The following is a 26,177-nucleotide window of genomic DNA, read 5'->3' on the forward strand; positions in this document are numbered from 1 at the left end:
AAACACAGTGTGTCTGCCTGCGCTGGATTGCATTGTGCCGCAATACTATGCGACCCAGTGCAGTGCGCTTTTGAAAAGGAACATATGCACTACTTTTAATGCGATCCAGTGTGATGTCACCCCATTCAAATAAATGGCCTGAAAACTAGTGATCGTCCGATATCGTTTTTTTTAATGCCGATACCGATATTTTGGTCATCTAGTATCGGTATTGGCCGATATTTTCGGGCATTAACATTTTTTTTTTTTTTTATGTCTACAGGTACTGTGGTGGAGGGATCTAAAAGACCCCAAACCCCTCTACTGCACTTAAAAGCATTCAAAACGCCAAGTTTGGCTGTTTTGAATGCTGTAAGTTTTTTGAATTAGGCGCCGCCAGTACCTGGAAATGATGTCATATCATGACATCACTTCCAGGTACTCGGCGCCGAATTAAAAAAATGGAGACCCGGTCAGACGGCGGCGGTGCTGGTAGGATGCCCGGGTCTCCTGGTTGGACGGGAGACCCGGATGAGCCGCGGAAGGCAGAGGGAGGGGGGGGCGTCCCCTCCCGCTCCTTGGAATGACAGCCGAGCAGCCGACCGTCGGCTATGGACACCGGTACCGGGGTGATGCCTCTAGCTGCAGGCATCGCTCTGGTACAAGCACTTTCCCTAAATATCGGCAATATCGGTAAATCCAAAGGCCGATTCCGATATATCAGGGAAAGCGCATATCGGTGTTGCCGATAATCCGTCGATCTCTACTGAAAACTGCACCATACTGAGTCGCCCAGGAATCACACAGGACCGCGAACGACGTTCCTGCGCAATTCAGATGTAAACCAGCCTTGAAACAACGCATGTGTACAAATAAAATATCAGTTGCATGACTTGGCTAAATGATCGCACATTCTCTGTGTTAGAGCTTGAGGCACCTCGTTTAGGTAAACTGGCCCAGTTGGTAGTATAAATACTGATCAGCACACAAAGCTGTCCTATAACTGATCCCAGCTAGAACAGTGACATCTACTGCTTCATCTCAGTCAATTCCAGTACCAAGCTGAATATTTTCACACCCCGATTCCTGAGTGATATGGAACATTGCACAGTACAAATAAATAAATAACTACATTTTAGAGGACGATGACGTACATGTTTTGGTTACAACCGAACTGTCAGTGGGCACTAACCTGGTACAGCCAATAGAGGGCGATCTTGTTCAAGGATATTTTTTCATGTTCATTTGTGGTACGCTTGCTTTGATTTAAACTGCTTAGTTCACACATCTTATACTTTGCTTTGCATGTTTTACTTTTTAACAAAAATTACATGTTTTACTTTAATCTTAAGGGCCCATTCACTCCAGAAACTGCGTGTTTTTGCATGTGATGTTGCATGTTACACGAGCTTACATGTGTTTGTGATGCGTTTTTTCTAATTGTTTATCATTTTGCATTTTCTTTAAGGTCGCTTCCTTCTACTTTCTTATTTCGGCATTTATGTGCACTGTGTTGAATTTCAGTGCGCTTTTGTGCATTTACATGCGTTTGCGTGCATTTGTGGTGCAAAAAAAAAAAAGCAGTTTGCTACACATTTTTTCACTGCACTGTCATGGTATGAACTATGCCAATAGGATAACCTGGAATTTGGACTGTCTATGCAGTGGGGATGCATTTAAAAACACATCTATATTGGATCTGGTGTGAATGGGCCCCAAGGCTGTATTCATGTTATGTGTGGCGTTCAGTGGTTTACAATGCAGTACATGCACATCGCAAGGACACACAGAAAACAAGTATTTACTGTGACTCCTATGAACCCTGCAATGCAGACTGAAGCTCCGATAAAATGCAGACATTTTGCACTGTAACGCAGCATATTGTACAGAATCGCACATCACTGTATTTTTTCTCTCCACCCTCTGTGTGTGCACAAATGAGCACAGGGCCCCAGGTCCTGATAGAGCCTTACGCCACAGAATGCACTGGTTTCCTCATCCACCTTTGCACACGTGTTGTTCCCCAACCCCCCGTCTCAAAACCTTCCTTGTTTTTGCGCATGCGTGGAAAATGGCCTGTGCATGCAAAGATGAGCCAACAGATTCAGCCAGGACCCAAAGGCTTGACAGAGGCCATTGGCACATGCGCCATAATGGCGGCACCAAAGGGAAGGGGGAGCAACCCTAATACCCAAAATACCGCACATTTGCATCGCTAGGCAGCAGAGGTTTATGTCCTGAGAGTGTGCTCACTGCGTGCTCCCAGCACAGCGACTGAGCTGTCAAAGACAGATCCCGGTTTCTAGAAATGATCAGGGGCCAATGGGAACGGCTCCTGACCATGTGATCACTGTGACAGCCAATCAGAGTGGTCACGTGATCGGACAACCCTTTCTGCTTCCCAGGCTTAATAGCTCAGTTAAAGGGATGCTGGGTGGGAAGGGGTTAAAGTAAATGTCTGGGCAAAATTTAACCTTTTCCCGCCCAGCCTATTGTAAAACGATGGCTGGGCGGGAACACTGTTGTTTTGGGAGGACATCATATGACAGCCTCTCGGGATTGCGCCTCGCATGTGCCCCACGGGCTGTGCTCTGGCGCAGTCTGTCACTCGCCATGTCCACCGGACACGGCCAATGACAGATCATTGTGGCAAATCACAGCAGATCACATGAAAGTTGTACACAATGAAAGGCTTTGTTACATGCCTTACATTGTGCACTATTGTGATAAGCTCTGTGATTTGTCACAGTCATCACATGGTACAGACAAGGGCCAATCACAGCCCATCTGTATCATGTGATTAGACAGGGCCAATCTTCATTCAGAAAAAATGGTTGCTTATAACTGTAAAATGCAGTTATATGCAATCATAAAAAATAAAAAAACTTATCAACCCCCCCCCCCCCCCCGAGTTGTACAGTGATACCATAGTAGCACTGTAATGCTCTGGCTACTGTATGTAAAAAAATGTAAAAAAAGAAAAAAGTGTAATAAAAATAAAAACATATATATATATATATATTTTTTTTTTTTTACATACTGTCACCAGTCAGTGTCCCTAAAGACCACCACACCAGTTTGAAAGCTCTATTTGTGTGAAAAAAATTCATATGTGCACAGTGTTGCATGACTGCGCAATTGTCATTCAAAGTGTGATGGCGCTGAAAGCTGAAAATTGGCCTGGGCAGGAAGGAGGTAAAAGCAGGGCTTTATTTCAGCGGGAACGCGGGGGGGGGGGGGGGACGCAGTTCTGGCACCTTCAGTGATCAATGGTACTGTATGTAATGGCAAGGGGTGCTGGGGTGTGCTGGCTGCTGGGGAATCCATTGTTGCTCAAGGGGACCTATTTTTACATGGTTTTTATTGTTGCTGGGGAGGTCTATTGTTGCTTATTTGTTGGGGGGCCTTATGTTGCTGGGGGTGAGTTGTTGCTGTATAGGATCTGCTGTTGAGGGAGGGGGTCTATTGATGCTGGCTGCTGGGAGATCTGTGGTTGCTGGGGATGGTCTATTGCTGCTGGCTCCATGGGGATCTATTGTTGCTAGAGGGGATCTATATTTGCATGTTTTTTATTGTTGCTGGGGAGGTCTATTGTTGCTGGTTTGTTGGAGGGGGATGGGGCTTATGTTGCTGGGGGGTGAATTGTTGCTGGATAGGATCTGCTGTTGTGGGAGGGGTCTATTGATGCTGGCTGCTGGGAGATCTGTGATTGCTGGGGAATGGTCTATTGCTGCTGGCTCCAGGGGATCTATTGTTGCTAGAGGGGATCTATTTTTGCATAATTGTTGCTGGGGAGGTCTAATGTTGCTAGTTTGTTGGAGGGGGGGGGGGTGGCTTTTGTTTCTGTGGGGGGGGGGGGGGTGGAGGTGTATTGTTGCTGGATAGGATCTGCTGTTTAGGGAGGGGTCTATTGATGCTGGCTGCTGGAAGATCTTTGGTTGCTGAGGAGGGTCTATTGCTGCTGGCTGCATGGGATCTATTTTACTGCTTTTCTTGTTATCATTACAAAATTCCATACAAATTACTTACTCTATAAAAACATTGGAAGTACACAAAAATAACTGCTAGAAATCTAGTGAGCTTCCTGTTCTGCTGCACTGAAATCCCAAGTTGTGTTATCAGCCCTCTCTCAGTTCTCCCCTGCTGGACTACTGTGCCCCCCCCCTTTTATTTAGAAGTGGTGTTGTCAGCTCAAACAGGGAGTTAGAAGCTCACTGGATTTCTGGAAGATCAACAGGTATTTTTCTGTACTTTCAGCATTTTAGAGAGATAAAATGTTGGAAAATGTACATGTATTGCAGAGGTGTATTGCATATATATATATATATATATATATATATATATATATATATTATTTATTTTGCCCAGACACACACTTTACAGCATCTAAGAGATATAACTGTATTGGTTGCTTAGTGTTTATTTGCTTTGCGGTACCTTAACAGATATTCCAGCTGGAGACCGTCTTTGCTTCATTATATTAAAGTCTGCTCAAATCACAACAGGAAACACTTTTATTGAATACGTAATAAATAACATAAACAAGTAAATCAATCTGAAATAACATTCATTTACCTGCCAGCCAGAGGCATTGAGTCATTGTAAAAGAAAAACAACATTATTTTTGTTCAGATAATTTTGATAAAAGCTAAATTCTAGGTAGACATTAAAAAAAAACAAACAAACAAATGAACGCAGCTATGATTTTTTTTTAACTGTTTAAAGAAGAATTTTCAAGTTTCACAGAGAACCATAATAGTATAATAAGAAAAAAAAAAAAAAAGTCAAAAGAGACATACCATAGGTACCAAAAATCACTTCAATATGAGAGTGCACAGGTGACCAAACAAAGTAGCGATTAAACAGCAAGTAATGAAAACAATAACTGGGGTGACCCACTCTAAAATTCATTTTTTTTCAACCACTTGTCCTCCGGAAGGTTTTGCCCCCTTTATGACCAGGGAATTATTTGCTATTCAGCACTGCACTATTTTAACCGTAAGTTTTTCCCGCTTAATGACCAGGCCCCATTTTGCGATTCGGCACTGCGTTACTTTAACGGACAATTGCGTGGTCGTGCGACGCTGTACCCAAACAAAATTGACGTCCTTTTTTCTTCCACAAATAGAGCTTTCTTTTGGCGGTTTTTGATCACCTGTGCGATTTTTATTTATTGCGCTATAAACAAAAAAACGCGACAATTTAAAAAAAAAAAAAAAAACAATATTTTTCACTTTCTGCTATATGACATTCCCCAAAAAAATTAAAAATCAAAATTTTTTAACCTTTTAGGCCAATTTGTTTTCTGCTACATATTTTTGGTAAAAAAATCGCAATAAGCCTATTTTGATTGGTTTGCGCAAAAGTTATTGGGTTTACTAACTACGGGAAAGATTTATGTCATTTTTATTGTTTTTTTTTACTAGTAATGGCAGGGATCTGCGATTTTTTGCGGGACTGCGACATTGGGCCGGACAGATCGGACACCTAACTGACATTTTTTACACTTTTGGGGGGACCAGTGACATTACTACAGTAATCAATGCTAAAAATATGCACTGTTACTGTAATAATGACACTGGCAGGGAAGGGGTTAATACTATTGGTGATCAAGGGGTTACATGTGACCCTAGAGGAGTGATTCTAACTGTGGGGGGGTGGGGCTTTTGAAATGATCATAGAGACAAGCGATCCTATATAGCAGGATCGCATGGTCCCTATGATCATTGCAGGGAGAAGGACGGACGGCTGTGTTTACATCAGCCGTCCGTCCTTCTCTGTCAGCTGGAAGAGATCGCGGGTGTCAGGGGGCAATCGGAGCCGCCTGACACCCGCACTGGCTTCCCTGCTGACGATTGGGGTGGGAGCGCGCCGCCGCCGGCGCGCATTCGCCCCCTAGTGGCCTCCCGGGCAGATGACGCTTATTTACGTGATTTTGCCTGGGAGAGCCACACTGCCGACGTAAATAGGATCAATAAGGAAGGTCGGGACTAAGAGACATAACCAATCTGTCAGGGTATCAATTACATTTATTGATGTCAGCAATGTACACATAGTCATATTCAAGTAAAATTGAAAACTCATAGGTATTACATAAATTGATAAAAGTTGTTCAGATCCACTGTTCATAAAATGGATTTACAGATGTTATCACAGGAATGATAAAGTAGTTGAATATAATCACAGCGAATAAAATCACAATGGATAAAACCATGTTGCAGCGATGTAGCGATAAGGATGTAATCGAAACTTCAAAAAACTCGACGCGTTTCGTGGACTTATAAATGCCACTTCATCAGGAGGGAATGTTGGTTTCGAATCTAAAAAATATATGTATATAGAGCAACAATAACTAAATAATAAATGAAAACTGGACCAAAAAAGAGAGAAAAGGGGAGAGAAATTGAATCCCCCAGTTTGTCAGAAAACTTACGTGGCAATTAATATGCCTGCTCACACCAGAGGCAGACATGGGGCCAGAGGTCTCCCACGGGAGCTGAGGGAACACAAGGCAGCGGGCAGAGGCAAGGGCACCACACACCGGGATATATGGGCTGAGCTGGATAGAGTAAAGATGATGTATATGAGCAGCAGAGAAAAAATATATGTAATATAAATAAAAATATTAATCATGTATATTGATATTGCACAGTATACAAACTGATGCAATTATATAGAATTATAAAAAAGAAGATGAAAAATGTGTTTTATATATATCATATAACATATACATGATGCTGCTTAACAATTAGAGGGTATGAAAAATATATGCTAGTGACACCCAAGGAAATGATGATGATTATGAAGTAAATAGGCAGTACAGTGACAGCAAGTGGTTAATTGGCAATTGCGCGGCCATGCAACACTGTACGCAAATTTAATTTTTATAATTTTTTTCACACAAATAGAGCTTTCTTTTGGTGGCATTTGAACACCACTGGGATTTTCTTTACATAAATGAAAAAGACAGAAAACCCCAATGTTTTCTATTTTCTGTTATAAAAAATAAGCAATAAAAAAAAAAAAATGACAAAATCGAATTTCTTCATAAATTTATGCCAAATTGTATTCTGCTACATATCTTTGTTAAAAAAAAAATCCCAATATGTGTATATTAATTGATTTGTGTAAAAGGTATAGTGTCCACAAACTGTGATATATACTGTATACTGCAATTTACACAGCTATAGACACAATATTGTAATTGTGGTGATCAGTGATTTAGGCTCCTTTCACACATACAGACCGCTTATTCCATCAGTTCAGTCACATCTTGTCAAAGAAAAAAACCGATGAGCTTTTAATCAATTTTTCATAAGTTTTTCATCAGGTTTTCATCAGCTGCTCATCCGTTTTTCATCAGTTTATTTAAATCTACTACCAATGCAAAAACGAATGGAAAACGGACCGTATGTCAGTTTACATATGTTTTTCATCTGATCCATTTTTTTAACGGAAGAAAAAATGGATGTTGACTGATGCAGATGATCATCCATTTACATTCGTTTTTCCATAGAGATGCATTGATGTCATCTGTCATTGGATGGATATAAAATGGACAAACGGACAGCATGTGTGAAAGGGGCCTAATAGTGGGACTGTGATAGGGTGGCGGGCAATCTAGTGTTAACAGACATCATCTGGGAGGGTCACCAGCTGACACTGACGTTGCTAGTGACACTAATACAGTGATCAGTTATGTACACTGACACTGTAAAAATGTCACTTGCTGGGAAGGGGTTAATATCTATGGGCAATTTAAGGGGTTAACTGTGCACCTAACAATGTGTAATGTGTGATGCTTTTACTTACTGATCTGGCTGTTTTTTCTCCTTGCTTTTCAGGGAGAAGAAACAGCCAGATCGTTGTTTCCATGCACACAGAGTTCTGTGTGTTTGTAAACACAGAAATCTGTGTGTAATTGGACACAGCTGATCAGTAGGTTTTATTCCAAATCATTGGCTGAAATCTGCTGCCATTCTCGTGCTGTGTCCAATCACAGCATGGGTTGACAGGGGTTGCAAACATGCGCAGTCCAAACCCAGAAGACAGCAGGTCACATACATGTATGTGACTGTGCCTGTACCTGCTGCCCCTCACAGTATATTTAATTTGAGCGGTCAGAATGTGGTTAAATAATAAATGTATGCAACATAAAATAAATTAAACATTAAATAATAATCTTCCAGTGACCCTAGTTGCTACCCTTCAAGGACAATTTGGGTTCTCTTGGAGCAATATGACGATCCCATATCTAGAAGTAAATCTTCCTCCCAGAATAGACCGTTTATATGAGACTAACTATCCCCCATTGTTTAAAAAATGAGAATCTGAACTCACCAATGGTCTCCATTGAACCTGTCTTGACTGGATCGGATAAATTCAGTCAAGATGACCCTACTCCCTCAAATTCTCTATTTCTTCAGGTCCCTCCCGGTGCCCATACGCAGAGACCACCTGAATCACTTCCAAAATGAAATTTCACATTTTATATGGGGATTAAAGGGGCACCGCCTATCTAGAGTGGTTCTTTTTCGCTCCTGTAAACAAGGAGATTTAGGCCTTCCTATCCTTCACCGACATTATCAAGCAGCCCAACTGGCTCAGATCTCAGTAGTATACGCACGCTCAGGCCTCCCTGACTGGGTTAACATGAAGAGGCAAACTGTTCCACACCACACCTTGGACTACTTGCTTTGGTGTCTTCCTAAACAAAGACCCTCAATCCTCGCCCCAACCTTCTTTCACTTTTCTTCACTTTGGGATAACCTTAGATCTCACCCACAACTAATCTCTCCTCTTAGACCACTGGTCCACACATTCCCTCCAGGTCTAGAAATCAGTAAATTAGAGATGCAGAACTCTTTCAGAAAATTTCGGATTCTCTCAAATCTCCCATTTCCTTGACGGAATCTGGACATCTAAACCTAGCCCACCCTCAATCACGCCCTATGAACAGTGGTGTGGTCAAGCCTTGGAGTGGAGGGGGCGGGGGAATTTCCTTGATATACAGTGCACTTTCCTCTGCCCAAATTAAGGCTCCCTATATGTTAGCCTGGGAAAACGATCTTGCTCTAGAATGGGATATTGAAGAATGGCACAGGAACTCACTTAGGGCCTCCAATGGCATATTAAACATAGCACTGGTGGAAGCTAACCTAAAAGTCTTAATGCGGTGGTACCTGGTACCTGCAAGATTAGCCAAACTATACCGTTCAACCTCACCAGTCTGTTTCCGTGGATGTGAACATGTAGGCGACATGCTACATGTCTGGTGGGATTGCCCCAAGATCAGAAGCTTTTTAAACAGAATTTTTTACTTAATGTGGAAGATCTCAGGTTTACCGATCCCAAAAGCCCCACATATTGTGCTTCTGAACTCCCCAGTAGATACAGCCTATATAAATTTACAGCGACTTATCTCATTTATACTTACGGGACCTAAACAAGCAATAGACAGCTCTTGAAAACAACCCTCGGTTTCCTTCCTTAAAGCCAAAAGGAAAATTTCCTGGATTATGGCCCAGGTAAAGATTGTCAGTAAGCTAATAAACTCCTCTGAAAAATTTGAGGCGCCTTGGGAACAATGGATGAAGTATATGGCGATCACACCAGTCCTATAGAATGTCTGGATGTCTTAGACTAAAATTTAATTCACACCACTCTGTTCTCTAGTTCCTACTCTTAAGACTATTCCTTCTTTTTTCCTTCTTTCCTACTCGTCTTGGTCTACCCGACCCTTTAATTTAGCCAGTTCTCAACCTCTGTAGAACACAAAGCTGTTACACTAAAGAATGTTGGAGACTGCTTAAACTTTGATTCAACGGGTTGTGTTTTTGACACTATGGTTATAACTCTTTCTTGTTTTCCTGTTTACCTATCTCTAACCCTCCCACTTACCTTTATACTTTGTATACAGCCAGGTTGATCATAGCCTTTTTTGCTCCTCTGTAATTTTTATATATACTGTATGTTTATATATATATATGTATATATATATATATATATATATATATATATACACCGCTAATTTCTGTATTTTATTGATACTTTGTTATTCCTTCAATAAAAATCTATTGAAAGTATAAAACGTGTTGCATTTCTGAAAAAAGCATGAAAAAACACATTGGTGTGAATGGAGTCTAATGGAGATGAACAAAGGCAGACATGTTTGAAGTCCAGCCTGTGTAACAACCACGGCTCTCTCCATAGATTTCATCGAGAAGTAAGCATAGGCACAAAGTACCAGGAATTGTGTTATTTGTCAGATTACCATGTGAAAATAGGGGACAATAAGAAAACTAAGGCAGCCACCATATCTAAGAACTAATAAACTACAATATAATATATTTTCGTTTTTGGATTTAGATACACTTTCACGTGTTTCCTTTAATGCTTTCAAACAATGGTTAATCCTCATCTCATCATATTTCAATAATTAATCATTTACTTTTGTGTCTCTTTATTTCCAAACCTCCAGCATCTCCAAGCACCTCCCACTTTGGTCATGTGGAGTTGACTGCCATAGTCACCATTCCAATTTGTGTGCTGTCATTAGCCATAATCCTCACAGTCTATACCTGTCAGAGGCGGTATGGCACCTACAGAAAGACAAGGCGCCAATGTATTGAGGAGCCCCTCACTGACTGTAACTTGGATACTGATGGGAAATGCTTGAAAGATCTCATCTATGACATGACTACATCAGGATCTGGTTCTGGTAAGTGTATTTAAAATAAAAAAATAAAATAAACATTTTATGATTGTGTTATAAAAAAATTCTAGCCAAAAAAAAATTACTATTGTAATTTTCAAAAGCATATATTAACTCGCGCTAGGCGAATAAAAAAAACCAACAGCCAGTCATATTCAGTTACTTTGACATGGGCCCTTATTGATCCTTAAAGTGATTGTAAAGCTTTATTTTTTTATTTTTTCATTAAAATAATAAGCATGTTATCTTTACCTGCTCTGTAAAGTAGTTTTGCACAAGGTGGCCTGGATCCTCCTCTGTGACGTGATTTTGCACAAGGTGGCCTGGATCCTCCTCTGTGATGTGGTTTTGCACAAGGTGGCCTGGATCCTCCTCTGTGAAGTGGTTTTGCACAAGGTGGCCTGGATCCTCCTCTTTGAAGTGGTTTTGCACAAGGTGGCCTGGATCCTCCTCTGTGAAGTGGTTTTGCACAAGGTGGCCTGTGGATCCTCCTCTTCTCAGGTACCACACCAACGCTCCTGGCCCCTGGCTCTCTATGCGGGCACCCAAGCCACTGCTTTGTGTGTCCATTCACACACAGAGCCACGGTTCAGCCCCGTCTCCTCCACCTCCTGATTGGCTCACTAGCTGTGATTGACAGCAGTGGGATCCAATGACTCCCGCTGCTGCCAATAGCCAATCAGGAGTGCAAATCCCTGGAGAGGCAAGGCTCTCATGGACATCAATGGATCGAGAGGGGCTCAGGTTAAGTATTGGGGGGCTGCTGCACACAAAATTTTTTACCTTAATACATAGAATGCATGAAGGAAAAAACCTTGTGCCTTTGCAACCACTTTAACATATAAAACATGGACCTCTATTTCTTTTGGGCAATGTAGTGTAACAAAAGCAAATGATTCACCTATTTGCATTGTCCTGTTGTGTGTGCTGTGGTGCTGATCTCTTTATCTTAAAATGTATATGTCGTGGGTTGGCATTCAGAAGAATACTAACATGACACAAAGCACATATACTACGATTTTTAGTGAATGCACATTAACGCACTCACAAACACTCATCTATAAATGTGAATGGAGCTTAAGGAACTGCACACCCTTCAGTTTTAGGCCTTATTGATTCAAGCATTACCTTGTTTTGGGTAACAAATGTTATTATGAAGATTTTGGAGTCACAAAATATTAAACCCCCCCCAAAAAATTTGATTTTCTTTTTTTGATAGAGTATAGAAGTGGTAGAACCCTTGTCAGGTATCTATTTTTCTGTATGCTCCTCTTGGATAGATTTTCCCCTACTTCTTGGGTGACTTCATATACGAGAAATGAGCAGAATCTCAAACCAGGAAGGGCTCAAAATAAGTTTTTTTTTTTTGTTTTTTGTGCCCTCTGTTCCCCTTTGTCATTAGGTAAGATGACATCTTTTTATTTTTCCCCACTTTTATTGGTTGAACTAGATGGACGTGTGTCTTTTTTTAACCACACTATGTAACTATATAACATGGACACAAAAGGCATTATTCCAAACTGTCCGTTTTTGTCAATTCCTATGTCCCACCTTCCTCCTTATTTGTCCCATTTTTGGTCTGATGAGTAGACCGCTCTGAAGATCTATCTATCTATCGTATTATTCTAGACCAGGTGTGTCAAACTCAATTTGCCGGTTATATCTGTAAGACTATATAAATTTATCCAGAACTTCTTTTCTTAGAGAATAGGTGTAGGAACACAACCGCATTGAATGGTGGGTGTGTCCAAATTGCTCTAACACTAGGAGGGTCTTAAAGAGGCAATAAATACCAGGAGTGCGTTATGAGCGGAGTTCAAGAATGCTCTATGTACAGAGTGCAGAGTTCAGGGGTGCACCATGTACAGAGGGCATGGTTTGGAGGTGTGCTATGCACAGTGTGCAGGGTTCAGCTCTCTTTCACATGCTGTCCACATCTCACTTCCACCTTCCTTGGCTGTGACCTCTGCACCACTCTCCCCCACCCCCCACCTCTGCACATAGCTCCCTCCACAGCCCTCATCTCTCCCCCCCCGCCCTCCAAGCTTGCTTGCATTTTACCTACCTGATCCGGATCTAGTACCTCCCAGGCTGCTCCACCTCTCTCTATCACTTGCAGGGAGATCATTGGTTGGCATCTGTGCTCCTAGGCATAGATGGGTTTCACGGTGCAACCTACCACGTGATGCCCCATTCCACACTGCACCTGCATCTCCCTTGTCCCTTTCATGAGTGCATAGCAGGCAGGGATCTGTTAGAGCCCCCAAAAGGAAAGCTGACCTTGTAAGCACAGAAAGCTTCTGTGTTTACAAGTCATAGCGGTGAACTGGGAGTGGAGAGGGAGAGCCAGTGGTGGCAGAATGGAGTTCAATCCTATTCCGGCTGAAAAGTCAGAATGATGCGAGGGCCCTATGAAATGGCCTGGTGGGCCACATTCAGCCTGCCGCCTTGTGTTTGACATATGCGTACTAGATTATCGTTTCCTCAAACCTCTGTGCCAAACGTTATCCCTCTTTATCACTTCAGAAAGTTGGCTGGTATGCAAGTGGCATTAAAACCCCAATCAGATTTTATTTCTTCCTTACCCTCTCCCCCCCTCATTTACAATATAAAAGAAACAGCATAGATATGTTTGGTTGTAGAAATGTGTATTATTCTCCAAAATATCTATTTTCAGAGGTAATATTTATAATTGTGTAGGGTATCTATGGAAACACTAAAGGTATAGGTGGTTGCCGTCATCCCTAGATAATAGAACTGTGTTGTGTTGGTTCCTCAAGCCAAGAGAAATGGGATTGTGTAGGCAAAAACATAGCTTAAAAGGATTATATTTATTTTACAAATTTACATACAGCGAGTGAAAACAGTAAAGACAACAGTGGTGGTAGATGCTGCCTATTTTTCTTATACTTTAGTCTATTGGGTGATTCCGTTGTTTAAACTGTGGAGACATCCAGAGTGGGTGTGAGTCAAACAGACGGTTTTCCGACGCGTTTCGACTGTAGAAATTTTATAGCCTTTGGCAAGGTATCACCACAAATGTATCACTCGCTGTATGTAAATTTGTAAAATAAATATAATCCTTTTAAGCTATGTTTTTGCCTACACAATCCCATTTCTCTTGGCTTGAGGAACCAACACAACACAGTTATATATTTCTAATTGTGGTGTAGGTTTCTTCCTCTTGGCGCCTCAATATGGTTGAAACAGTTCTGAACCATAAAATACCACCTCCTCCTTTTCTATTTTTTAGTCCAAGCACCTCCGTTGTATGACCATTTCATGTTTCTTTTATAGGGTTGCCTCTGCTTGTCCAGAGGACAATCGCAAGGACAGTTATCATTCAAGAGCTAGTTGGCAAAGGCCGTTTTGGAGAAGTTTGGAGAGGAAAGTGGTGTGGAGAGGACGTTGCTGTGAAAATTTTCTCCTCTCGAGATGAGAGATCCTGGTTTCGAGAAGCAGAAATCTACCAGACGGTTATGTTAAGGCATGAAAATGTTCTTGGCTTTATAGCTGCTGACAATAAAGGTAACATCTATAAATGACATGATATGTTACATATTTCCTTGATGATCCAAAGCACAGTTTACCTTTCTGCCATATATGTTTAAATTATAGATTTTTTTTGTTAGAACTGAACTTCTACTTTAAGTGTGATAGAAACAATAGATTTTATGCTCCTGAAGATCTGATATGAATTTTATAATATATGAGCTTTTTAGGTACTTTATACTTTGTAAAGTGTTGCGCAATACAGCAGTGCTATAAAAAAAAAAAATAATATTGGAATTTAGTTTAACATCACTATATTTATGGGTAATTAGTATGTTGTGTACAAGATTGTTCCTTATTTCCTATAGATAATGGCACATGGACTCAGCTGTGGCTGATATCGGAGTACCACGAACAAGGCTCACTGTACGATTATCTTAACCGGACAACGGTAACCATTGGTGGAGTAATGAAAATGGCGTTATCCATTGTCAGTGGGCTGGCTCACCTTCACATGGAAATAGTTGGTACCAGAGGTATGTCTTCTTGTTTTATTTTGAAAGTTAATATGACCTAACTAATAACCAAGAGACACTGGGTTTGTACAATACAATAGAATTGAGGAACAAAGGGTACAGTGCATAGTACGTTGATACATGGTAAGCAATCAATTACTGTAATTAAACCAAGTGAATGTACAGAATTTTGTTATATATTTAATTATTATGTTCACAGATTACAAAATGGTTTTATTTTTGTTCAGGTAAGGCAGCATAGTGGCTAAGTAATTAGGATGCTTCCGGCATCAAATTTAAACAGGATGTGGCGGATTTTAGGAATAATAGTATCTACCTATGGCAAAATACAGGTATTAAAATAATAAATCCTCAAATATTAAGAACTGAAGTGAATTTGGAGGCTCGGGCCCCCACACCCTCTAATTTACCTATAAGGAAGGTATCTAATAATATCTTAAAAAGTCCCCACCTCTATGTGAGTTCGCCTCGTAGGTATAAGGATTCCTAGAGGGGAAGGGGGCAGTTTATACGTAGCGTAGGCCATCCTGGACTGATAATTATCATAAATCACACAGACCTTATAGGCATCAACATCATACTGGGAACGAATATCAGGATGTAAGATATCAAGTTCAAGTTCAGAATAGATATCAACCTGTCGCTCATGGGGAATTTAGGGATCATTCACCCCGACGGGAACCTTTTTTAGGATATTGGGGGAATGGGTGGAGGGGGAGAGGAAATCAGAGATGGAACTCACATCCTCCAAACAATCGAGGAGGTGGAAGAGATTTTCCCCTGTATCAAATACACAGAGAAAGGTCCCCTTATCGAGGAGAAAGAGAGGATGTAGAGCAGGACGACGGAAAAAATACAAAAAAAAGGAGAGATATGTAAATGAAGGTATATTCAATCATAGTAAAGTCGAATTAAAGTAGAATTCCGGCCTATTTTGCAACTTTAGTGATTCCTGGAGTGCTCGCTATGCTGATCAACAATTGGGCATTTTCAATTTTTTTCGGGAGTCCCTCACCTTATTTGCGGGGCATTTTTGATTGTACTTCCTCCTTCTCCCCCCTCTGTGGCCACGGCCACCGACACCACTTCCACCTTTGCATTGCATCCTGGGAGCTGTTTGTCATCACTCCCAGGAGGCTGGAATCAGGAAAAACTCCCAGAACACTCCCTGGAATCAGGAAGAAGGACACAGCAGATTACACTGCGGCTTCAGATGCCCACATCCAAGATGGCCACGCTCAGACAGCGTTTTTAAAAGTAAGATTTTGACTAAAATCCAATGTACACCTTGTAAGTATGAGAATAGCGGTTCTGTAAAGGGCGATGGATTAGTATTATAGGGGTATTTTTAGTTAAAAAGGTATTTGAGGCCGGAACTCCGCTTTAAATCACAAGGAAATGAACTTTAGGATTAAAATGTGCTCCTAAAAAAACGCTAAACAAGTTTGAGGTTGATATAGATACTCACAAATTTATTAAAAATCTAAATATGAAAAAGTATTTTTGAGTCATCCAGCAGCTCCTTGTAATAAGGTGTTAAGTCTGATTATATAGATAGTGGTTTGAAAAATAAATCTATTTTTAATCCTTTAAACACTAACAATCATTGTATTGAAGTTTTTAAAAATTTAGTTTTAAAAGCTATGGAAAATCTTAAAGTCACCAAAAAAGTTAACCCCGAATATATTAAGGAGGGCATCAAGTCTTTGGAGGATAGGAAAGACATCGTTATCAGACCCGCCGATAAAGGCGGGGGAGTGGTGGTGTTAGTTAAAGAGTTCTTTAATACCAAACTTATTGAGTTGTTGAATGATAGGTTGACTTCTAAAAAGCTGTTCTCTGACCCTACAAAAACTTTTTACAAACAGCTTGATTCCTTGTTGGAATTTGGCTTTAGAAGTAAGGCTTTAAATAAGAAAGAAAAAAGTACCTTTTACCGAGTGTGGTGAGGATTCCAATTATATATACGTTACCAAAAATCCATAAGAATTCCTTGATTCGCACCAGCACGCCCCATAGTTATTGGCATTGGATCAGTTACAGCCAGATTAGGAGAATATTTCGATTATTTTCTCCAAACTAGTGTGGTTACTACTAAAGCATATTTAAAGGATACTACTGACCTACTACGTGCACTAGAGGGAATTCATCTAAATTCTTTCAAGTGACAGCTGACGTCGCCTGTCTCTACACTGTGATCAAACATGAGGATGCCTTATTTGCACTGAATTGGGCAATTAGCAAGCGTGATGATATCCCACATACCCAAAAATCTTTTTTGGGGAAGGTCATAGACTTTTGTATTACTTATTTCTGGTTCCAGAATCAATTCTATTCTCAGCAGGTTGGCGTGGCTATGGGAGCTAAGTTTGCTTCCATCCTCACTAATTTGTTTATGGCAGAATGGGAAGATAGGCATGTCTTCAATGTGAATAGGCCCCAGATTAAATTGTATCAAAGGTTCATCTATGACCTTTTGATTATTTGTGAAGGAACTGAGCAGTCTTTATGTGGCTTTTTAACCCACTTAAATCATAATGAGAATAATATAAAATTGAAGTACCAAATTAGTGAGACTGTGATTCACTTTTTGGATGTTCAGATTGAGGTGACTGGTACAGAATTATCCACTAGGGTTTACTTTAAACCAACGGATAGGAACAGCTATCTATCAACACGAAGTGGCCATCATCCATCATGGATTAGGAATATACCTAAGGGACAGATGCTACGGGTTAAACATAATTGTACTAACCAGGATGACTTTATCAATCAATCATTGGTGCTAAAATAAATGTTTTTACAGAAAGGGTATAAGGAGGAGTTTTTAAATAAAACAATCATTGAAGTGGCTCTTTTACCAAGAGCGGAATGTTTAAAAAGTAGAAGCTCTAAAGGGGGATCTGAGATGAACCAACACCAATGGAGCTTTATATCAATTTCATTATCAATGTAAGGACATAGGAATTATATTTAATAAACATTGGCATATTTTAACTATGGATAAGGATTTGAGATCAGTTATCTCAAATAATCCAAGGTTTATTTATAGGAAGGCCCTGAATTTTGGGGACCAGGTGGTCAAGAAGATTTTAGATCCACCTGGTCAACAAAAAATCCATATCGATAGAAATGTTTTTTTTTTCCATGTCGTAAATGCATTTCTTGCAGGACTGTTCAGACTAATAACAGAGGGAGAACTTCTTTTACTAATATTGATGGTGAAGTGTTTAAATTAAAGAAATTTATTACATGTAATTCTACACATGTAGTTTATCTTTTATGGTGTCTGTGTGGGCTCTATTATGTTGGAAGAACTAAAAGATTATTGCGTATCCTCATTTCTGAACACATAGCGAATATTAAAAAAGGTTTTAAAAAAGATAGTGTTTCTCTGCAGTTTAGAGACAAACACAATAGGGACCCCGCACTTTTACAATTCTGTGGAATTGATTGTGTATATACCCCATGGAGGGGATCAAATCAAATTGGGGACCTTTCACAGAGAGAAACTAAATGGATTTTTCTATCAAAGAGTCTTGCTCTGAGGGGGTTGAACATCGAATTAGACTTGAATTGCTTTATTAGCAATTATTAGTGGCTTTCTGTGAGAGTACATTTACAGTTGCAAGAAAAAGTATGTGATCCCTTTGGAATGATATGGATTTCTGCACAAATTGGTCATAAAATGTGATCTGATCATCATCTAAGTCACAACAATAGACAATCACAGTCTGCTTAAACTAATAACACACAAAGAATGAAATGTTGCCATGTTTTTATTGAACACACCATGTAAACATTCACAGTGCAGGTGGAAAAAGTATGTGAACCCTTGGATTTAATAACTGGTTGAACCTCCTTTGGCAGCAATAACTTCAACCAAACGTTTCCTGTGGTTGCAGATCAGACATGCACAACGGTCAGGAGTAATTCTTGACCATTCCTCTTTACAGAACTGTTTCAGTTCAGCAATATTCTTGGGATGTCTGGTGGGAATCGCTTTCTTGAGGTCATGCCACAGCATCTCAATCCGGTTGAGGTCAGGACTCTGACTGGGCCACTTCAGAAGGCGTATTTTCTTCTGTTTAAGCCATTCTGTTGTTGATTTACTTCTATGCTTTGGGTCATTGTCCTGTTGCAACACCCATCTTCTGTTGAGCTTCAGCTGGTAGACAGATGGCCTTAAGTTCTCCTGCAAAATGTCTTGATAAACTTGGGAATTAATTTTTCCTTCGATGATAGCAATCCGTCCAGGCCCTGACGCAGCAAAGCAGCCCCAAACCATGATGCCCCCACCACCATACTTCACAGTTGGGATGAGGTTTTGATGTTGGTGTGCTGTGCCTCTTTTTCGCCACATATAGTGTTGTGTGTTTCTTCCAAACAACTCGACTTTGGTTTCATCTGTCCACAGAATATTTTGCCAGTACTGCTGTGGAACATCCAGGTGCTCTTGTGCAAACTGTAAATGTGCAGCAATGTCTTGTTTGGACAGCAATGGCTTCCTCTGTGGTATCCTCCCATGAAATCCATTCTTGTTTAGTGTTTTACATATTGTAGATTCGCTAACAGGGATGTTAGCTTTTGCCAGTGACTTTTGTAAGTCTTTAGCTGACACTCTAGGATTCTTCTTCACCTCATTGAGCAGTCTGCGCTGTGCTCTTGCAGTCATCTTTACAGGACGGCCACTCCTAGGGAGAGTAGCAGCAGTGCTGAACTTTTTCCATCAATAGACAATTTGTCTTATCGTGGACTGATGAACAAGCTTTTGGAGATACTTTTATAACCCTTTCCAGCTTTATGCAAGTCAACAATTCTTAATCGTAGGTCTTCTGAGAGCTCTTTTGTGCGAGGCATCATTCACATCAGGCAATGCTTCTTGTGAAAAGCAAACACAGAACTGGTGTGTGTTTTTTATAGGGCAGGGCAGCTGTAACCAACACCTCCAATCTCATCTCATTGATTGGACTCCAGTTGGCTGACATCTCACTCCAATTAGCTCTTGGAGATGTCATTAGTCTAGGGGTTCACATACTTTTTCCACCTGCACTGTGAATTTTTACATGGTGTGTTCAATAAAAACATGGCAACATTTCATTCTTTGTGTGGTATTAGTTTAAGCAGACTGTGATTGTCTATTGTTGTGACTTAGATGATGATCAGATCACATTTTATGACCAATTTGTGAAGAAATCCATATCATTCCAAAGGGTTCACATACTTTTTCTTGCAGCTGTATTTGGTTATTTATTTGTCGTGCTACTCTTGCCACTTAATGATTTTTTAGTCTGTTTGTTTAGTTTGTAATATAGAAGGTTAACTACAGTTATGCATGAGTTAGTTTTTTAATTGTTGCAATTTGCTCATTTATTTTATTATTATTACAAATTTTTTGTCTAATATTGCTATTGATTGATCGTTCTAATTATAAGCGATGTAAGCTAGACACATCTTAGTATCGAGGACACTGTATAACTAATTGGCTGATGAAATTCCATTAGCATATTCTAAGAGATAAAATAAATGTTGCCGTGCCGTGAAGCCAATCCCATGACGAAGGCGTGATGACAAAACGTGGCTGCACGGCAACTAGATTAATTTAGTGACGTCCAAATCGAAAGTGACGTTACAGAGTTTGGAGACGACGAGCAGAGACACAGAAACCATCTCATTGATATCTACCACTACCATGAGCTGTTAGTGGCATTTGTGAATCCATTCTGCTCGTTTGTTCCTCTAGAAAATGTGAGTTTTATGAATGAAGAATCATTTATTTGAAAAACTTTCTTATCATGGTATCACGCTATGGTATTTTCCATCTTTTCTCATTTTACCCACTGTTATGAAGTGCCAACGAGCTGGTGAAATCTCATATAGATATTACTGTATACCTGTTTAAAGTCTCTCTCCCACATTTGCCAGGTATCTGGTGAGTGGACTACCTATAGAGAGCGGTGTAATTTGCTCACATGGTGTGGTGATTGGAAAACATCAGGAATGTCACCTATATGTACTAATATATTTAATTTGACCTTTTATATGGACTCTAGTATTTATTATTCAGTTATCCACTCCTGATCACGGGTATTTAATATGTCATGAGCCACTATTTACCCTCATTTATTCATTAAGGAGGTAGACTTGCTTTCAAGCTCTATATAGGTAACTTTAATAAATAAATTATTGTGAAGTATTGAATAGGAATTTTTTATATGTTCCATTTGAAGTCAGCAGGTGGCAGAGGGGCAGCCACTGTGTTCTGTGAAAGCTCTTTCATACAGCTGCTGCACTAAAAATAGGACATTTTAGTCGACTAAATATGGCTAAAACTAAAGCGAATGCAGGTTACTAAAATGAAACTCAAAGTAAAATGGCATTTTAGTCAAAAGACTATGGCTAAAACTAAATTTGGTGCCAAAATTAACACTTAACATCAGTCTCCAAACTTGTCAGAAACAACCTTCTGTCCTTTTTGAAGCTTAGTGTTATGCAGGGGCGTAACTACAAGGGTTGCAGGGGTTGCAATTGCAACCGGGCCCCATGCTCCAGGGGGCCCGTTCAGCTCCACTGTATACCTGGGGGACTGTAATAAAGGGCCCCGCAACGAGAGTGAAGGGCCCCAGGATCAATGGGAGGAGCCCCAGGCTTGAAGGGAAGGGCCCCGGCCAGGTGTCCGGGGGGCCCTGCATGGTTTCTTGCACCGGGGCCCTGAGGGTTCTAGTTACGCCTCTGGTGTTATGTACCCATGGACCAGACAGAGACCGCTCTGCTCTAACGGCAGCCAGATGTAACCGGACCAGCCAACTGCTCTCTGATCTGATCTGGCCTGATCTGGGGGAACAGATCCTCTTACATTTTTTTTTTTTGCCAGATCAGATCAGACCTGGAGGTAGCCAGGTGTAAATAGACAAAAGTCCTTTTACATCCAACTGCCCAAAGAAGAAAATGGAAGGTCCGATTGGCTCCGTCTGAAAAAACAGACATGTGGACTCAATTGGACCCTTCATGTGAAAGGGGCCTAAATTATGCAGGAGGGGAGGCACATGAGAAAATAAAATCACTGTATTTAATACAGAGACTCTGAGTTCAACTAAGGTATTGTTTTCTTATCGTTTTATGGTTGTCTTTTATTCAAATTTGTAAACTTTAATGAATATATTGGCCTGAAGAAATTATCACCTGATCTGTCAAATGCTTGAAACACCTGTTGATGAGAGTGAGTCGACTTGAAGTGATACTAAAGGCAAATGTTTTTTGAAAAATAAAAATTAGATTTTACTTTCCTGCTTTGTGTAACAATATTGCACAGAAAGGTTGCTTTCCCCCTGTTCTGGCAGTTCCGGGTGCCTCCTTTGGTAAAGCAGGTGTTAAGGAGGCACCCTCACGTGTGCGGTCCTCAGCCAGGATGTGTGCATCCATAGACACACACACCGCCAGTAAGCCACATCCCTACTCCCCCCTCACAATTGTTTGACTGACAGCAGCAGGAGCCTGTGGCTCCGCTGCCCCCAGTTTCTCCTGTGAAAGCAGGAAATGAGGAACCTGGCCGGTGCTTGAGCCGGAGATAGCATTGGAATGGAAAGTGTTTAGGGACAGAGGGGGGTAGGACAGGTAATGGGCCATGTTTTTATGCTAATGCAGAGAATGTATTAAGGTAAAAAATATTTAGACTTTAGTACCACTTTAATTTAGCAATGTGACTTATAAAAAAAAAAAGATGTGTCTCACCATTTAATCAGTTTCATCCTTTCATTTTCGTATCTGCATTAGGTTTGAATAATTTACCAGTACAGCTGTCAGGCACCAAATATTTTATACCTATTTTGATTGACGGCCAGCAGTGTTGATGCCTAATATCTTAAACAGTATTGTTTCATTGATGCTAATTTATCCCTGTTTGTTGGTTTAGGTAAACCAGCCATTGCACACCGGGATCTGAAGTCTAAAAATATTTTAGTGAAAAAGAATGACACGTGCGCCATTGCAGATCTAGGGCTGGCTGTAAAACACGACTCAATAAATAACACCATAGACATTCCACAGAACCCAAGAGTCGGGACGAAAAGGTAAGGAAGCTTCTATTGTAAAATTGTATCCCTCACAAGGCAAGGGGTGGGTGATAATAGATGATTTTGTTTTATCTTGTGCTACAATATCTGCCAGATAGTGTTGGTCTCCTACTGACATTAGCATTCACAAAACTTTTGTGGTCATCTAAAGAATTTCTAAAACCAAAATCTTTTTTTTTTTTGTTTTTGGACTGAGTAAAGAATGGTTAAAACCATGTCAAACCATGTCCATTCTTTTGCAACTGTGTCCCTTTTTAACAACTTTCTTTCCAGTCAGAATTGTAAGGAACAAGTTTCCGTCTTAAAGGTTTTCTTCTTTATTACTGTTTTGGTAAAAACTACAAATTTTGGCTTTCCCCTCACTTTCAGTTCCAGTGACAATAATCACCAGGATAAAAAGAAAGATTGAATATCCCAAGTGGGGACACAGACCTGACAGAGTTTCTAACCCTTTCCTACTCTAGCCTTCCCTACTCTAAGTAAGGTTCTGGTCTTGCATACACTGTAAATTAATTCTGTACTTGAACATGTAGACTGCTTTCACTAGTCTCTCCTTCTACAATTGCTGTCGTGGTGATCTAACAGCTTAAGTATTTAAGTAACTGACTTAGAATGAGTATGTGCATCAGAGGTTTTGAATTTACATCACTTGCCGCGTGCTTGTTCCAGGTAAGAGATTCAAAGTTCTAAAAAACAATAAGGTGTAGCCACCCTTCTCCTGCGCTTGGTATCCAGACCCCTTGACCACACACTTCACGGGACTGACAACTGGCTTCTCAGATGGCTAAGGTCTTGCTGCCCTTACGGACTGGGGTAGTCCACCGATACTAAAGGCAAAAAAGAACAAAAAAAGGGCGCACCGACCTAGCGCATTATCCTCAATAAAAGGCTTTATTTAAATAACATAAAAAATGGCTACTCACAGACGTAGATAAAGGTATAGCATATCAAGCTGAATTGCTCAAAAGTCCGTGTTTAGTCCATATAAGCGTCCATGATGAGATGACTGACGCGTTTCGAGGACCAGCCTCTTCCTCAGAGTCACTGTGATGACACAGTGACTCTGAGGAAGAGGCTGGTCCTCGAAACGCGTCAGTCATCTCATCATGGACGCTTATATGGACTAAACACGGACTTTTGAGCAATTCAGCTTGATATGCTATACCTTTATCTACGTCTGTGAGTAGCCATTTTTTATGTTATTTAAATAAAGCCTTTTATTGAGGATAATGCGCTAGGTCGGTGCGCCCTTTTTTTGTTCTATTCAAAGTTCTAAACCTAGTGACAGCTGTGGTAGTTTGTTAGGGAGTCAACAATATCATCCTGCATATTTCTCAGAGTACAAGGTTCCTGACCACTTTGATATTTTTTAATTGATAAATATTGTTTGTTTGAATGACAGGTTGCAATACCAATTTTCACCTATGCAGGCAATGACTGCAAATCTCATTAAATCTCAGATGGTGGATCAGATCCAGCTGATACAGATCAGGGAGTGTCAATGATGGGAGGGAAGCATCCATGCTCCTGCCTTTGATTCAAAACTCTTTTAGGATAACTTAAATTCATTAAATATACGATGTTACCCTGGGCTACGTTAAAAGCACTCATTTTTCTATAGCATTAATCCCCTTATTGCTAGAGTAAAAATAAATCAACTCTAAATTTGGCCTTCACTTGGCATTCCCTAAATGCAGGGCCAGATTCTCATTAGACAAAGTAGGCCTATGTCCATAGGCAGCAGAGACAAAGAGGAGGCTCCTCCCTGTATAATTATTGGTCATCGTAATTTTCCCATCATCAGCAGAAACACAATCATCCAATGTTAGCTTTATATGAATTTAAAATATTCTAAGACAGGTTAGGACTCAAGTGAGTAGCTACAGCCATAGCAGACCATGTGATTGTTATAGGGACCAGAAGCATAGGGGGCCCAGAGCTGCTTGGCTATGTAAATGAATTATGGAAGTAGAAATGGCAATTGGTAAATGTGTGGATATCATTTTGGAACCTCAATATAGCAGCTATGGAACAATTTGTGCTCTGTACTGCTACATGAATTGCTTTTGAGATGGAGATTAGAAAGAAAAGGGGCCTCTGAATGATTTTTCTATTGGGCACAACAACACAGTTACTGCAAAAGGATGGAGCTTTGCATGCCAAAGGCTGTGTACCCCGCAGAGCCCAGTGATGGAAATGAATCCTCGTATGAATCCTCAGAAATGAATCCTCATATGAACTTTAATACAGGTTTTAAGCCGATCTTAAGTACCTAAATTTAAAAAACAAAACAAAAAAAAAGTTCAGAGCTTAGCTATTTATTTATAACTACTGCAGTTAACATTTTTAGCAACGTATCAGATAATGAGATAAGCCCCCCTAGGTTCCTGCAGTTAAATTACAAACAAAACCAACATTGACGTGTTTCTCTCTTAAAAATAGGTGACATGTTTGTTAGAATCATGTCTTGCCAAAACCACATCTACACCTCACTACCTCACTGTGTATGAACTGAGCTTTCAGTATGTTTTGCATTTGAGGCCACGATAGCATCTAAGCCACCCACAAACATTCCACTGTCTGCAAGAAGCTAGGTCTTCAGACTATCATTATAAAGTAGGGGTGTATTTACAGGATAAGTGCATTTTTGTGATAAAAAAATATAAAAATGGACCATAATTAACACATTTACAAATTTCCTGGTGGGAAATGAGTTCATGGATATGTGTTTCAATTGTGTAGTTAACTGCTTTAACCGCTTGCCGACCGCCGCAAGTACATATACTGCGGCGGTCAGCCCCTCACAGGCAGAGTGACGTATCGGTATATCACTAGCCTGTGAGGCTCTGGGGAGCGAGCGCGTGCTGTCAGGGGAGAGGGAGAAAGGCAGGCAGGCTGTGTAAACAAGCCGCCTGTCATTCTCCCCTGTGTAGAAACACTGATTATACGGTTCTACTATGTAGGACCGTTGATCATTGTTCCTACAGCTCAAGCCACAGCCAATCACAGTTAGAATCACGCCCCTAGGGACACACACAGCCCCTCCCTCTCAAATAAAGTTAACCCCTTCACTGCCAGTGTAATTTTACAGTAACAGTGCATATATATAGCACTGATTACTGTAGAAATGTCACTGGTAACCCCAAAAGTGTCAAAAATGTCAGTCAAGGGTCCGATCTGTCCGCCCCAATGTCGCAGTACCGCAAAAAAAATCGCAGATCGCCGCCATTACGCGTTAAAAAAAAAACAACAAAAATGACAAAAATCTTTCCCTTTGTTAGTAAACGCGATAACTTTTGCGCAAACCAATCAAAATACGCTTTTTGCGATTTTTTTTTTTTTTACCAAACATATGTAGCATAAAACAAATTGGCCGAAAATGTT

General features: G+C 40.5%; 1 protein-coding gene across 1 annotated transcript in view; it reads left to right on the plus strand.

Annotated features, from left to right (window-relative positions):
* The window catches only part of ACVR1C (activin A receptor type 1C), a 122,680-nt gene that overhangs the window by 87,563 nt on the left and 8,940 nt on the right, over positions 1-26,177 (plus strand). The window contains exons 3-6 of the mRNA XM_082260676.1: positions 10,460-10,699; positions 13,991-14,221; positions 14,554-14,721; positions 22,634-22,790. Of these exons, the coding sequence (XP_082116802.1) occupies positions 10,460-10,699; positions 13,991-14,221; positions 14,554-14,721; positions 22,634-22,790 (796 nt within the window). The remainder of the gene's footprint in view (positions 1-10,459; positions 10,700-13,990; positions 14,222-14,553; positions 14,722-22,633; positions 22,791-26,177) is intronic.

This window comes from Pelophylax lessonae, assembly GCF_965119305.1.
Source record: "Pelophylax lessonae genome assembly, chromosome: 6".
NCBI classification, from domain to species: domain Eukaryota; kingdom Metazoa; phylum Chordata; class Amphibia; order Anura; family Ranidae; genus Pelophylax; species Pelophylax lessonae.